Below are 16,816 nucleotides of genomic sequence, written 5' to 3'. Positions count from 1 at the left end.
AAGGGTTAATAAACTTCATGAATGTGGTTTTGAAAGCTGCAGTTTTCAGAATGGTGTCATTTGTGGGTACTTTCTGCCATACAGACCCCTCAAAGTAACTTCAAATGCAATGTGGTTGAAAGAAAAGAAAAAAAAAAAAAAAAAAGATTTTGTTGGAAAAAATAAGAAACTGTTGGTCAACTTTTAACCCCCCTCTAACTTCCTAATTTTCTTTTTGTTAGGTTTCAAAAATTGTGATCAATGCAATCGCCCACGCACACAGACGACTCCCAGCACTTTAACCCCCGAAATGCTGCGATCAAACATTCCAGAAGTCTGCAGAGGGCTCACAGCCCCTCTGCCTTTGGATCAGAAACCCCACAGGGTCCCGATCATTGCCATGGTGACCTGATGTCGTCATGACGATATTCGGGTCTCCATTCCTAGCAAACTTGCTGATCATGCCCAGTGCATGATGAACAAGTTTGTCAGTGCAGAGCTTTATCACCATGCAAAAAATGATTGTCCCGTATTGGGACAAAGTAAAAAAAAAAAAAATGTTAAAAAAAGTTGTAAAAATATTTAAAAAAAAAATCAAAAGCTATTGCATCTCTAATATTTGAATGAAACAAAAAATAAATAAATTGTACACATATTTGGTATCACCGCGTCCTAGGTAACCCCTTTAGTGAACACCATAAATAAAAAACAAGGCAAAAAACAATGCTTTATCATACTGCGGAACAGAGTTGGAGTAAAACGCGATCAAAAAGACAGATATAAACAAACATGGTAACCCTGAAAACGTCGTCATGTCCCGCAAAAAAAAGTTATAGCTCTCACAAAAGCGATGAAAAAAATTATTTTTTCTATAAAATAGTTTTAGGCTGTGTGCCCACGATGCGATTTTTAAGCGTTATTGCCGCGATTTTCGGTGCGAAAACGTTTAAAGATCTTGTACAGAACGCACCCCATGCATTCCTATGGCATTCCGCACATGCTGTGCTAATGCTGCCCTTTTTTCCGCGGCGGAATCGCACCGCGGAAAGAAAAAAAAAAAAAAAAAAAAACGCAGCATGTTCATTCTTTTGTGCGGAATCGCAAAGAATTGCCGCGATTCCGCACCCATAGGAATGCATGAGAATCGCTTACTTCCCGCATGTGGCTATGCCCACCATGCGCGAAGTTAAGCATCTCATGTGCGGTTGGTACCCACGGTGTGGAGGAGAGGAGACTGTCCTCCAGGCCCTGGGTACCATACCCCTGTAAAAAAATAAATAAATAAAAAAAATCGGGGTGTATTTACCTTCCAACGTCCCGCGCTGCCTTCCCGGGCCACAGCGTTCCCAGTAATGCCTTGCGGCAAGGACCTGTGATGACGTAGTCTCGCGTGACTCTAGCGGTCTTGTGAGATCGCTATAGCAACGCGAGACCAACGTCATCACAGGTCTCGCAAGGCATCGCTGGGAACGGGAGCGTCGCTGAGACTGCGCGGGACGTCGGAAGGTAAATATACCCTGATTTTTTACTTTTTACATTTTTTTTTTTTACTATTGAGGCTGCATAGGCAGCCTCAATAGTAAAAACCTGGTCACACTTGTCAAACACTATGTTTGACGAGTGTGACCAACCTGTCAATCACTTTCCAAGCGATGCTTCAAATCGCTTGGAAAGTGCTTGAATATCGCACGCGAAAATCGTGGCAAAATCGCGCGGGAAAAAAAACGTGCGATTTCTGGGAAGGAGTCCGGTTTTCAGTGTCCGGATTTAAACGCAACGTAGCCTCATTGTGTAAAAGTGCCAAAACATTAAAAAAAAAAAAAAAAAAAAAAAAAAGAGAGAAACAGTCCTGAACGTTCTCACGCGATCAGCGATAACCAGCGGGGGAGCGGGTTGTAGGTAAGTATCAGACACAGCGATATCGCTAGCAATATCGCTATAACGTCACAAGTTATAGCGATATTGCTAGCGATATCGCTTAGTGTGACATGCCCTTTAATCAATAAAGATAAAATTCTCTCTACTTTGTTTACCTGCAATTCTTATCTATACCATACCATAATAGATTATGCTAACAACAGTATACAGTCCAGAGTTAGGGCCCCATCACACATACAACTCACCAGCGATCCCGCAACGATATCAATGTGTCAGGATCGCTGGTGAATCACTTCATGACCGCTGGTGAGCTGTCCAACAGACATCTAGATCAGATACACATTCCCCTACCAATAGGAAGTAGCAAAACTCACAGAACTATAAACACAAAAGAATCCCATAATTCGATTAAGAAATGGAAGTCAGAGTTTTTGAAGCTAAAATCACATAATTTTATTAAATCAAAAAATAAAATACAAAGTATATACACCTTAATGGCCAGGAGTGTACAAAAACAACATAGACAGTCTATTTGTAGAACTTAATCAACATTGGTCAGCAGTCTTATTAAGAAACTGACATAAAATGTCAATGCTTCCTGCTGCCGTAGATAAGTAAAAGTGCACATGCAAATAGTAACCGCCTATCTGACTGCGTAAGATGCTTCACATGAATGCCTAAAAACGGCCAAGAATTGAATGTGACATTGTAGTCAAACTGCACTTACATGTTGTGATTGAAACCGCTACTCAGGCCAGCCGCCCCTACGCGCGTTACGCCGTGGCTTCCCCATTAACGTGTATATACTTTGTATTTTATTTTTTGATTTAATAAAATTATGTGATTTTAGCTTCAAAAACTCTTTGACTTCCATTTCTTAATCGAATTATGGGATTCTTTTGTGTTTAGACATCTAGATCAGTTGACTGAGGGGTCTATCAAAATGGGGTCACTTGTGGGGTAACTTCACTGTTTAGGCACATCAGAGGCTCTCCAAACATGACATGGCATCCACCAATTGTTCCAGCAAATTTTGCATTCAAGAAGTAAAATGGAGCTCCTTCCCTTCAGAGCTCTGCCGTGCGCCCAAACAGTGTTTTTCTCCCTCATATGAGGTATGGGCATGCTCAGGAGAAATTACATAAATTTGGTGGTCCATTTTCTCCTGTTTTTCAAAAAATTCCTGTGAAGTGCCTGAAGGGTTAATAAACTTATTGAATGTGGTTTAGAGCACCTTGAGGGGTGCAGTTTTTAGAATAGTGTCACTTTTGGGTATCTTTCATATAGACCCCCCTCAAAAGAACGTCAAGTGTGATGTGGTCCCTTAAAAAAAAGCTTTGTAAAATTTGTTTGAAAAATGAAAAATTGCTGGTCAACTTTTAACCCTTAAAACTTCCAAAAAAAATTTGATTCCAAGATTGTGCTAATGTAACACAGACATGTCGGAAATGTTATTTATTAACTATTGTGTGACCTATGGGATTTAAGGGCATGAAAATTCAAAGTTTGAAAATTGTGACATTTTTCAAATTTTCACCAAATTTTAGCTTTTTTCACAAATAAACGCAAGTCATACGGAAGAAATTTAACCACCATCATGAAGTACAAAATATCACGAAAAAAACAATTTCAGAATCAGCGTGATCCGTTGAAGTGTTCCAGAGTTAAAACCTCATAAAGTGACCGTAGTTAGAATTGTAAAAATTGGCCTGGTCATTAATCTGCAAACCAGCCTTGGGGGTAAAGGCTAAAAATTAAAAGTTTGAAAAATTCTAAATTTTTGCAGAATCCTATGATAGCATGTAACTTGGCCTGTTAAGAGGTTTATGATTGAAATAGCTTTTGATTTCAGTAAATGTGACCTTTTAATGCTGCAAATTCACCAAATGACCATATTCAGTTCTTTACAATCTATAAAATGTTTGAAAACTCTGTTGTGCAGAAAACGTGGTGCATATTGAGCTTTTTTTAGTTTTGAAAACAAAATACTTTTCCGCAGATCACTCATGATAGCACGACAGGAGGTAGTCCTATTTATCCTTTAGTGACAGGAAACATGAGGTTTCTGCCTCACCCCCAGTGTTCTTCCTGTCCCTAGCAGGACAGGGCCCACAAGGAGGATCGCCATGAATCCTTTCTCCCTGCGTCCTTATTACCACTGACACAAGTTTGAAAGGGTGGGGCACAGAGGTGGAGGGTCATTTCCTGCAGGGTACATGATCCCCGGAACACCAGAAAATATTCTCCAATTACAGACAGCTAAAGGCACGCGAGTAGGAAACCAGTGACGTCAGCAATCTATTCCAAGTATGGAAGTGGTTTTGTTTTTACATGGGGGAATCTACTTCGAGCACAGACATTCCCAGAATAATGGACTTCCTCCAGATAGAATTTGAGATAGGCCTGAGGCCTAGTACACTAAAAGTTCAAATCTCTGCCCTTAGCGCCATTATGGACTTTCCTTCAGCGCAGGGGTCCCCAACCACCGGGCCGTTGCAGTTCTGTTGCCGGTCTGCGGAGCCACGGCTCAGAATGCTGGACAAAAGGGGAGCCGGCGGCTGTAGCACTGTAGTGACAGCTGTAACCGCCGGCTTCCAGAAGACATCAATATTCACCCTCAGTTCCTGCATCCCTGTCGGGCGCGGCAGCTTCATCCAGTGCTTAGCGGTCACGTAGTACCGCCCATTAAGGTCATGAATATGGACGCGACTCCACTCCCACAGGCGTGGCGTCCATATTCATGACCTTAATGAGCGGTACTACGTGACCGCTCCGCACAGGAAGAAACTGACACGTCAGGATAGAGATGCAGGGAAGTTCAGCGACGGTGTGAGGGTAAGTATGATGGGGGAGGACAGGGAGCCCAGCCATGCATACAAGGGTGGGAGCACAGCCATGCATACAAGGGTGTCGCTGTCTCCCATCACCCCTAGATGGGACCGTCTTGTTGCAGGAAGATAAGCCCTGTGCTCCTACTGATACAGGGAAACAAGCCCTGTGATCCCACTCATTCAAAACCTATGGTGAGTTGAGTCACATTCACATTATAAATGTTATAATTAAGTGAGACGTATGCACTACTAAACTACAACCCCATCCATAGCCCCGTCCCCTTATGACCAAAGCCCGCCCCTGCCACACCTCCATCCCTGCCCTGCCGGGCCATGGAAGAATGGTCTTGCTTGAAGCCGGTCCCTGGTGCAAAAAAGGTTGGGGACCACAGCTTTAGCGGACCACCCTTGGGTGGCAATGTTTTCTCGAGCCATTACTAGGTTAAGACCCACAGTCAGAGAGACTGTTCCACCATGGGATCTAAACCTTGTGTTCGGTACGTTGTGCAGATCTCCCTTTGAGCCCCAGGAAGAATCCAGCATCAACTTCCTCTCTATGAAGACGGCGTTCCTGGTGGCAGTCACCTTGGGGAAATGTTTGGGTGAATTACAAGCAGGGCTGTGGAGTCGGTAGGCTAAACCTGCAACTTCGACTCCTCAATTTCCCTTACACCGACTCCCACATATATTGCTTATATTTAAGTGAAAAATGTATTGTAGTACAATGTGAACATCAGACATTTAATCAATTTTATGATACAATAATCAAGATATTTAGATAGAACATAATATCTATTTATTGGAATACAACTTTAGAACAAAAAAACTAATAAATTGTAAATATGTAATACAGATATATAATCAATATTACATAGTGTAATAAACTAAGTGGCAAAAAACAGTTTTCAACAAAAACATACTAAATAACATTTGTGCAGTCTATGAATTAGGTCTAAGGAACAGAATTGCCTCCATCAGATCCTCCTTCATAGATGACCTCAAATCTGACCTAATAATTTTAAGGCCAGAGAACAACCTCTCTACACTAACTTGGGTTGGAGGCAAAGCTGTAACCACATGGGCAACATCTCTAACAATTTCCAAGTATAAATTAATTGCCTCATGTACAGTCAGTTTTGATGAACGGTTGAATTTTTCTATTTCTTTGAGAGCAAGTGAAACATTTTGCTGAAATATGGTCAATCTGCTTGCTATAGGAGTTGGAGTGAAATCTTTTCCTTGCGGCAACGCTTTGCATGCTCCATCCTGCTACCTCAGTCAGAGCTTGTTTTCCTTTAGTAAGCGATATCGCAGTGTGTGACATGGATCAGCGACTGGCCCCCCTGCCGGATATCGCTGATCGCGCTCGAACGTCCTGGGCCGTTTTTTGATCGTTGGTCTCCCGCTGGCCAGCGCGCATCGCTGCATGTGGCAGCGAGAGACCAGCGATCAGCGACGCTGGTTTCCAAGTTAAACAGCGGGTAACTAAGAGCCGCGCGGCTCTTAGATACCCGCTGTTTACATTGGAAACCAGCTTGCTCGCTGGTCCTGATCGCTGGAGGGGCTGTCTATGTGACAGTTCACCAGCGATCAGCTAATGATGTCCCAGCGATCCCATCCACGTCGGATCGTTGGTGGGATCGCTGGGACATTGATACGTGTAACGGGGCCTTATCACTTATTGCCAGCTGCAGCGTGTGCACAACACAGCGCATGTGATGAATATGAAAGTGTTTTGAAGCACCTTCAACAAGATCATCTATTTCAACATGGATTTATGAAGGATCGCTCCTGTCAAACTAACCTGATCAGCTTCTATGAGGATGTAAGCTCTCAAATGGACCAAGGAGAATCATTGGATGTCAATTATCTCGACTTCTCTAAAGCATTTGACACTGTCCCACATAAAAGATTGGTAAGTAAGATGAGAAAGCGTGGGCTAGGGGAAAATGTGTGTAGATGGGTAGGTAGCTGGCTTAGTGATAGAAAACAAAGAGTGGTTATTAATGGGGCATACTCAGATTGGGCCAGGGTTACTAGTGGGGTACCACAGGGTTCTGTATTGGCCCCCCTACTAATATATGTATTAATGATCTAGTGGATGGCTTACACAGTAAAATATCAGTATTTGCAGATGATACAAAACTAGGTAAGGTAGTTAACACAAAGGAGGACAGTTTGCAACTACAGACAGATTTGAGTAAATTGGAGAATTGGGCTGAAAAATGGCAAATGAGGTTTAACACAGATAAGTGTAAGGTTATGCACATGGGAAGGAGAAACAGATGCTACAATTACTTACTAAATGGGTAACTGCTGGGGAAATCAGACATGGAAAAAGTCTTAGGGTACGTGTACACGCTGCGGATTGGGGTGCGGATTTGGCCACGCGGATTTTGTAAAATCCGCAGGTCAAAAGACCTGCGGTTTTACCTGCGGATTGGCCTGCGGTTCTGCCCTGCGGTTTTTCATCTCCACAATGGAGGAGATGGCAAACCGCAGCGGAATCCGCAGAAAGAATTGACATGTCAGTTCTTTCTGCGGTTTCAAAACTGCAGGAAAACCGCGCGGAAAAATCCACACCGTCTGCACAGCGGTTTTTTATTCCCTTAGGGAATAATGGTACTGTACACCGCAGCAAAAACTGCTGCGGACCCGCAGCGGCCAATTCCACTGCGGAACCGCAGCAGAATCCGCAGTGTGTGCACACACCCTTAGGCATCTTTGTCAATAAGAAGCTAAATTGGAGTGCCCAGTGTCAGGCAGCTGCCACCAAAGCAAATAGGGTCATGGGATGCATTAGAAGAGGTCTGGGGACACGAGATGAAAACATAATTCTCCCTCTGTACAAATCACTTGTCAGACCACACTTGGAGTATTGTGTGCAATTTTGGACACCGGTACTCAAGAAAGACATTACTGAACTTGAAAGGGTTCAAAGGCGGGCTACTAAAATGATAAATGGAGTTGGTTCACTACAATACCCAGAAAGGTTATCAAAATTAGATCTATTTACTCTAGAAAAGAGAAGACTTAGGGGAGACATAATATATATGTACAAGTATATCATAGGGCAATACAGAGATCTCTCCAATGAACTGTTTGTACCAAGGACTGTGACAAGAACAAGGGGGCATTCTCTTCGTTTGGAGGAAAGACAATTTCTGCACCAGCATAGAAGAGGATTATTCACGGTAAGAGCAGTGAGGCTCTGGAATTCTCTTCCTGAGGAAGTGGTGATGGCCAACTCACTGAATGAATTTAAGAAAGGAATGGATGCTTTTCTTGTGAGTAACAGTATAGAAGGTTATGAATAACATAATATTATAGGTAGATGGTTGACCCAGCTTAGAGGAAGGAATTTTTTTCCCTATGGAGAAAATTGGCTTCTACTCTATGGGTTTTTTGCCTTCCCCAGGATCAACAATGCAGAACAGCTGCGCTAAAAATAGGCTGAACTAGTTGGACATAAGGCCTTCCTTCTGCCTTCAAAACTATGTTACTATGTTAAAGTATTATATTGCTGTTCTTCTGTTGTAATATCTGTTTGTTCCTCAGTTACATGAACAGCACTGTGGCCTTTCATCTCAAACATACTGAATCCTAAATTTTCTTCTAGCTGTTGTTCATTACTCTCATTCATCAGTTTAAGGCTATGTGCACACGGTGCAGATTCTGCTGCGGATCCGCAGCGTTTCTGCAGCAGATTTAGGTGAGTTTTACAGTTTACCATTGATAACAATGGTACTGTACAACGCTGTGCACATGCTGCGGATTTTTCCGCGCGATTTACAATCCGTAGCATGTCAATTCTTTAGTGCAGAAACGCGGCAGTTTCACACCACATATATTATGAGGTGTGAAACCGCAGGGCAAAACCGCAGATAAGTACTGCGGATTTATCTGCGGTTTTCACTACAAAATCCGCAGAGGCAAAAAACTCAGTGTGCACATAGCCTAATTGTACTTATCATGTTTAAAGCATTGTCCGTTACAATAGCAAGAACCTGTACTTGTGTGAATGTAGCCTTAGATCAGGAATAGAACAGACATTTATAGGACATTTCAGAACTTTCCCAAATTCCTATGAAAAAATATTCAGCACATTCTGCATTGAACTACTGTACCCAATTTATTATATATTTTAGGAGTCGACCATTTTATACCGACTCCACAGCCCTGATTACAGGCACTGTCAGTTAGGGATTCCTATTTGCAGATCCTAGAGGATAGGTTAGTATTTAGGCTGGACCAGTCCTTTTTGCCAAAGGTAGTGTCAGAGACAATTTAAGCCAAGAGATCATTCTACCATCTTTTTGTCATCTCCCAAAAAATGAGAAAGAGAGGCTGTTTCACACACTAGACGTGAGAAGGGTAATGACGAGCTATGGAGAGGTCACAGCTACTTGGAGGCAGGACGCAAATCTATTCACACAATATGCAGGAAAGTATAAGGGTAAAAAAGCCTTGAAATTAACTTTGTCTAGGTGGATCACGTCAACCATAGCACTAGCATACGAGTCAGAAAAAAAGATCCCCCACTTAAAGCCCACTCCACAAGGGGGATTCCTGTATCCTGGGACAAAAGAGCGGGGACTTCCATAGACCAGATCTGCAGGGCTGCAACTTGGTCTAATATAACGACCTTTTGTAAACACTGAACGCTAAATGTGATATCAGGTCAGCAACTGGCTTACGGACAAAAGGTCCTACAGGCGGTGGTCCTACAGGCGGTGGTCCCACCCTAGCATGCCATTTATTTGGTATTTCACCTGACATGCTGTCATGAGGGATGTCCTCGGGAAAATAGAAATTAGACCTACCGGTAATTGTATTTCCAGGAGTCCATCACGACAGCACCATTACACTCCCTCCCGTGAATTCTGAAACTGATGTGAGTTTAACATTTGTATGTAAAAATTCAATAAAATAGAGCTGTATCCATCCTGGTGTAGTGATTGGTAAAAGACACTGGGGGGTGAGGAGGCTTTTAACCTCTTGTGTTTCCCGTCCCTAGAGGAGAAATAGGACTACCTCCTGTCATGCTGTCATGATGAACTCCTGGAAACACAATTACCAGTAGGTCTAAAGGCCCTGTCACACTAAGCGAGATCGCTAGCGAGATCGCTGCTGAGTCACTAGAACTGTGATGTTATAGCGATCTTACCAGCGAGATCGCTGTGTGTGACAGTGACCAGCGACCAGCCCCCCTGCCGGGTATCACTGATCGTGCCCGAAATGTCTGGACATTTCTTTGGTCGCTCATGTCCCGCTGAGTCGCTTGTATCGTCACATTTGACACCTAGCCTAACGACCTCGTTAGCGACTCAGAAGCAAGACAAGGTGGGGATTAGCGTTCCCGACATCGTTACAAAGGTCGCTATGACACGCCAGATCGTTGCTCCGTTGTTGGGTAGATTGGACTGTCTGACATCTCAATAGCGACCACATAGCGATGCGGCAACGATCCCTGTTGTGTCGTATCGCTGTCGGGATCGTTATAGCGTCGCTAGGTGTGACGGGACCTTAATTTTTATTTTATCATTGGCAGGTTTGTCCAACGCTATCGGTTGATGATTACACTTATTTGCATCAAACATTAAGAGAAATCAAAATAAAATATAATTTGCATAATAATTTGGATGGTATTTATAAGCACTCTGTAATTCTAATCATTATTATTGTTGCAAAAACCTGTTAAGTGTGGAAACAGTCCATTTAATGTTATAAATCCTATACTCACCAACACCACTGGCGTTCTAACATGCTGCACTAACATGTGACCACAGCAGCCGTGCATAGCTTTATTGGTTGGTTTTAAAGCAAGCTCTTTCACATCCTTATTGCAGTCAGTGGGATTTTCTGGGGACTGTGACTGCCTTACTCAGTATGGACTACACTGCAGTAAATGGAATACTTAATAAAATAAAAAAAGTATGGTGCAGAGCTTGGTACAAACAGTGGAGGCCCTGGTGTCACAGTGTAAGTATACTGCTAAGAGACAGCCTGGTATAAGAGGATGGAGGCCTTAGGCCTGGATCACACTTCCGTTTTTTTAAGTCCGTCCAAATCCGTTGTTTTCCTTTAAAAAACGGATCCGCCATGTTTTTGGTGGATCCGTTTTTTTTCCCCTGTAGACTTGCATTAGCGGCTACCGCGGATCCGTCGAAAAAACGGATCCAAACGGAAACGGATCCGTTTGGCGGACACAAAAAACGGATGTGTGAAACAGGGCTAAGTGTCACAGTGTAAGTATACTGCTGGGAGACAGCCTGGTATAAGAGGATGGAGGCCCTGGTGTCACAGTGTAACTATAGAGCCTGGTATTAGATGGAGGCCCTGGTGTCACAGTGTAAGTATAGAGCCTGGTATTAGAGGATGGAGGTCCTGGTGTCACAGTGTAAGCATAGAGCCCGGTATTAGATGATGTTGGCCCTGGTGTCACAGTGTAAGTATAGAGCCTGGTATTAGATGATATTGGCCCTGGTGTCACAGTGTAAGTATAGAGCCTGGTATTAGAGGATGTTGGCCCTGGTATCACAATGTAAGTATAGAGCCTGGTATTAGAGGATGGAGGCCCTGGTGTCACAGTGTAAGTATAGAGCCTGGTATTAGAGGATGAAGGCCCTGGTGTCACAGTGTAAGTATAGAGCCCGGTATTAGAGGATGAAGGCCCTGGTGTCACAGTGTAAGTATACTGCTGGGAGACAGCCTGGTATAAGAGGATGGAGGCCCTAGTGTCACAGTGTAAGTATAGAGCCTGGTATTAGATGGAGGCCCTGGTGTCACAGTGTAAGTATAGAGCCTGGTATTAGATGACATTGGCCCTGGTGTCACAGTGTAAGTATAGAGCCCGGTATTAGAGGATGAAGGCCCTGGTGTCACAGTGTAAGTATAGAGCCCGGTATTAGAGGATCGAGGCCCCGGTGTCACAGTGTAAGTATAGAGCCTGGTATTAGATGACGTTGGCCCTGGTGTCACAGTGTAAGTATAGAGCCTGGTATTAGATTGAGGCCCTGGTGTCACAGTAAAGTATAGAGCCTGGTATTAGAGGATGGAGGCCCTGGGGTCACAGTGTAAGTATAGAGCCTGGTATTAGAGGATGGAGGCCCTGGGGTCACAGTGTAAGTATAGAGCCTGGTATTAGAGGATGGAGGCCCTGGGGTCACAGTGTAAGTATAGAGCCTGGTATTAGATTGAGGCCCTGGTGTCACAGTGTAAGTATAGAGCCTGGTATTAGATGATGTTGGCCCTGGTGTCACAGTGTAAGTATAGAGCCCGGTATTAGATGACGTTGGCCCTGGTGTCACAGTGTAAGTATAGAGCCTGGTATTAGATTGAGGCCCTGGTGTCATAGTCTAAGTATAGAGCCTGGTATTAGGCCCTGGTGTCACAGTGTAAGTATAGAGCCTGGTATTAGAGGATGGAGGCCCTGGTGTCACAGTGTAAGTATAGAGCCTGGTATTAGATGGAGGCCCTGGTGTCACAGTAAAGTATAGAGCCTGGTATTAGAGGATGGAGGCCCTGGGGTCACAGTGTAAGTATAGAGCCTGGTATTAGAGGATGGAGGCCCTGGGGTCACAGTGTAAGTATAGAGCCTGGTATTAGAGGATGGAGGCCCTGGGGTCACAGTGTAAGTATAGAGCCTGGTATTAGATTGAGGCCCTGGTGTCACAGTGTAAGTATAGAGCCTGGTATTAGATGATGTTGGCCCTGGTGTCACAGTGTAAGTATAGAGCCCGGTATTAGATGATGTTGGCCCTGGTGTCACAGTGTAAGTTTAGAGGCTGGTATTAGATTGAGGCCCTGGTGTCACAGTGTAAGTATAGAGCCTGGTATTAGAGGATGGAGGCCCTGGGGTCACAGTGTAAGTATAGAGCCTGGTATTAGAGGATGGAGGCCCTGGGGTCACAGTGTAAGTATAGAGCCTGGTATTAGAGGATGGAGGCCCTGGGGTCACAGTGTAAGTATAGAGCCTGGTATTAGATTGAGGCCCTGGTGTCACAGTGTAAGTATAGAGCCTGGTATTAGATGATGTTGGCCCTGGTGTCACAGTGTAAGTATAGAGCCCGGTATTAGATGATGTTGGCCCTGGTGTCACAGTGTAAGTTTAGAGGCTGGTATTAGATTGAGGCCCTGGTGTCACAGTGTAAGTATAGAGCCTGGTATTAGAGGATGGAGGCCCTGGGGTCACAGTGTAAGTATAGAGCCTGGTATTAGAGGATGGAGGCCCTGGGGTCACAGTGTAAGTATAGAGCCTGGTATTAGAGGATGGAGGCCCTGGGGTCACAGTGTAAGTATAGAGCCTGGTATTAGAGGATGAAGGCCCTGGGGTCACAGTGTAAGTATAGAGCCTGGTATTAGAGGATGAAGGCCCTGGGGTCACAGTGTAAGTATAGAGCCTGGTATTAGATGGAGGCCCTGGTGTCACAGTGTAAGTATAGAGCCTGGTATTAGAGGATGGAGGCCCTGGTGTCACAGTGTAAGTATAGAGCCTGGTATTAGAGGATGGAGGCCCTGGTGTCACAGTGTAAGTATAGAGCCTGGTATTAGATTGAGGCCCTGGTGTCACAGTGTAAGTATAGAGCCCAGTATTAGAGGATGGAGGCCCTGGTGTCACAGTGTAAGTTTAGAACCTGGTATTAGATTGAGGCCCTGGTGTCACAGTGTAAGTATAGAGCCTGGTATTAGATGATGTTGGCCCTGGTGTCACAGTGTAAGTATAGAGCCTGGTATTAGATGATGTTGGCCCTGGTGTCACAGTGTAAGTATAGAGCCCGGTATTAGATGATGTTGGCCCTGGTGTCACAGTGTAAGTATAGAGCCCGGTATTAGATGATGTTGGCCCTGGTGTCACAGTGTAAGTTTAGAGGCTGGTATTAGATTGAGGCCCTGGTGTCACAGTGTAAGTATAGAGCCTGGTATTAGAGGATGGAGGCCCTGGTGTCACAGTGTAAGTATAGAGCCCGGTATTAGAGGATGGAGGCCCTGGTGTCACAGTGTAAGTATAGAGCCTGGTATTAGAGGATGGATGCCCTGGTGTCACAGTGTAAGTATAGAGCCTGGTATTAGATTGAGGCCCTGGTGTCACAGTGTAAGTATAGAGCCCAGTATTAGAGGATGGAGGCCCTGGTGTCACAGTGTAAGTTTAGAGCCCGGTATTAGATTGAGGCCCTGGTGTCACAGTGTAAGTATAGAGCCCAGTATTAGAGGATGGAGGCCCTGGTGTCACAGTGTAAGTTTAGAGCCTGGTATTAGATTGAGGCCCTGGTGTCACAGTGTAAGTATAGAGCCCGGTATTAGATGATGTTGGCCCTGGTGTCACAGTGTAAGTTTAGAGGCTGGTATTAGATTGAGGCCCTGGTGGAGAAGCCACCACTCCGCCCTCCCTCACTCCCAGGGCCCCGGATTACCTGGTAGCTGCTGGTGCAATAGGACTTCTCAGGCCTCCTGCTCTCCAGTCCTGCAGCCCACAGTCTTCCCGGCCGCCACAGCTCAGGGTTCCCTCTCCGCAGCAGTGCGGCCCCCCGGCCCTGGCCCCTCAGCAGAAGCTGAGCTATTGAGGCGCTGATGATTCTGCAGCTCCCGGCCATGCAGAGGAAGGGCAAACACCACACCCGGAAACCCAGGGAGAGCTCACCGAGGAACAGCAGAGCCGACGACGACAGAGAGAAGGACTACAGCTCCCATCAAGCAGCGCTTTACAGTGCGACCAATGGGCAAAGGTGAAGAGGCGTCAGAACTATAACTCCCAGAGTGCCTCGCTTTACGCCGACAAATCAGGGAAAGCGTCTAGAACGTGGAAAGCGACAGTCATTTCCGGTACTTAGACACGACCTGGTGACGGAGAGCTGCAGTATAGGACTACACCTCCCGTCATGCGCCGGTGACGTGAGTTGCCGCTAGTGCCGGCCCTCACGTGGAGGAGCGGATTGTGGTGACATTGTATAGTCACCTGACCTTGCTTGTGCACTGCTAGCAGGTTAGGCCTGTTTCACACATCAGTTTTTTTCGTCAGTGAAAATCCGCTAAGGCTACTTTCACACTTCAGGTTTTCGGCGTCAGGCGCGATCCGGCGTCGTGCCGGAACGCCGGATTCGGCAAATGTTTAGTAAAACCGGATGTGACGGATCCGGTTTTCTGCCGGATCCGTCTTTTTCTTGACAGACAAAACCGGATCCGTCTCATCCGGTTCATCCGTTTTTCTATCCGTTTTCCGACGGATTACGCCGGATCCGGTTTTTAAAATTGACCCTTGTGGCCTTCCGAACGGGATTGGCTACTGGAAAACTATACATAGCATGTTCCTACAGCCCTTCTTTGACAGGTTGTAGAGGAGAAAGTGCAGGTTGGAGAGAAGAGCAAGTTACTGGCGAAGATGGATGTTGTGATTGGAAATATTTTGAAGAATTTGGCGGATTTTACAGCGGAGGCGAATCGTTTGAGGGTGATTGTTCTGGAGAAGGAGAGAGCGAGACAGCAGCGCATCAGGCATCGTAGACGACGTTTGTGGATCCACCCCATCACAGCCAAGAGAATGACGCGTGGGGTCTATTCTACACTCTGCATGGACCTTAGACGAAACCCGGAGAAATTTTTTGGATATGTTAGGATGAAAATGGAGAATTTTGATTACTTGGTGGAGCGCATTGCACACCTCATAAGAAAAGCGGACACCTATTGCCGCTTCTCTGTTTCACCCACAGAGCGTCTGATGGTGACTTTAAGGTAAGCCACATTTATTGGATGTGATCGCATCAGAGCACACTTTCACTGCAATCTTGTTGGTGGTAGTTTGTATCTCCAAGTGTTATAGCTCAGTTTTGGTATGTAATGCTGTGATTTAAAACTAATTTATTGTTTTTTAATTCCCCACAGATTTCTTGCAACTGGAGAATCCCTTTCGTCACTGCATTTCCAGTACAGACTCGGGATTTCCACCATATCTGGAATAGTGAAGTACACATGCCCTGCACTGTGGGACTCCTTAGCTGAAGAGTTTTTACCAGAGCCCACAACAGAGAGGTGGATTGAAATTGCTGACAAGTTTCAACAGATATGTCAGTTTCCGAACTGCTTGGGCGCTGTGGACGGGAAACATATCCGCATTGTAAAGCCAGCTGGATCGGGATCGGAATATTTCAATTACAAGAAATATTTTTCAATTGTCCTCATGGCCATCGCTGACGCGGAATACAAATTTATTGCGGTTGATATTGGGGCCTATGGCCGCTCCAATGACTCTCAAGTTTTCAAACTGTTTGCCATGGGGCGTAAACTGTATGGAAACACCTTCCAGTTCCCACCACCTAGACCGCTGCCGCAAACATCTGGTCCACCTATGCCATTTGTCTGTGTAGGGGATGAAGCCTTCCAGCTGTCAGAACACCTTTTGAAACCGTACTCTAGCAGAGGATTGACAAGAACAAAACGCATTTTTAATTACCGCCTCACAAGAGCAAGAAGAATGGTTGAATGTACCTTTGGTATTCTGACAGCCAAATGGCGGGTCCTATTGACTGCGATCAACCTCAAGACAGAAACTGTGGAAGAGGTGATCAAAGCGTGCGTGGTACTCCACAATTATGTTATCTGCAAGGAACCCATTTCCATTGAGGACACCTCTGAAGAAACCACCTTGCAAGATTACCATGACATTACCACTAGAAGTTCTGTGACGGTTTCAGTAATGAGGGGCAAATTTTGCACTATACTTTATGTCACCTCAAGGCAGAGTACACTGGCAGGATGACAGAGTGTGAAAGATTTGTGCCCAACCAAACTTGTGTACCTTCTGTACCAACAGTATATACCTTTGCCAACCAAAGTTGGCTATCTTATCATGGTCTCTATTTTTAGCTTTAGGCCACAGGTGTGTACCTGGTTGTGTTTTATGCAAAGTATTTCACCTTTTAACAAAAGTTGTGTACATTGTTATGAAATCACCAACAATAAACACAACTTTTTAGGTGAAATACTTTGCTTCAAACACAAACAAGGAACACAACTGTGGCAAAAAGCTAAAATTTACCCACAGTTATATACCTGGTTTTGAATACCATTTCACCTTTTAAATACCCTGTATTTAACCTTTTTCGCCGCAGAAAGAAATGACAGACAACCAGTGT

The 16,816-nt window shown here is 44.8% G+C and overlaps 1 protein-coding gene across 1 annotated transcript in view; it reads right to left on the bottom strand.

Moving 5' to 3' along the window:
• Positions 1–14,508, bottom strand: part of GRSF1 (G-rich RNA sequence binding factor 1) — a 50,865-nt gene extending 36,357 nt beyond the window's left edge. The window contains exon 1 of the mRNA XM_073540980.1: positions 14,102–14,508. Within this exon, the coding sequence (XP_073397081.1) occupies positions 14,102–14,281 (180 nt within the window). The 5' untranslated portion in view covers positions 14,282–14,508. The remainder of the gene's footprint in view (positions 1–14,101) is intronic.
• Positions 14,509–16,816: the final 2,308 nt, after the last annotated feature.

The sequence above is a fragment of the Dendrobates tinctorius genome, unplaced genomic scaffold, assembly GCF_039654945.1.
Source record: "Dendrobates tinctorius isolate UK_male_01 unplaced genomic scaffold, ASM3965494v1 ptg000011l, whole genome shotgun sequence".
Taxonomy (NCBI): Eukaryota; Metazoa; Chordata; class Amphibia; order Anura; family Dendrobatidae; genus Dendrobates; species Dendrobates tinctorius.
The sequence above is the reverse complement of the archived record's forward strand: the minus strand, read 5'-3'. Positions and strand labels throughout refer to the sequence as shown.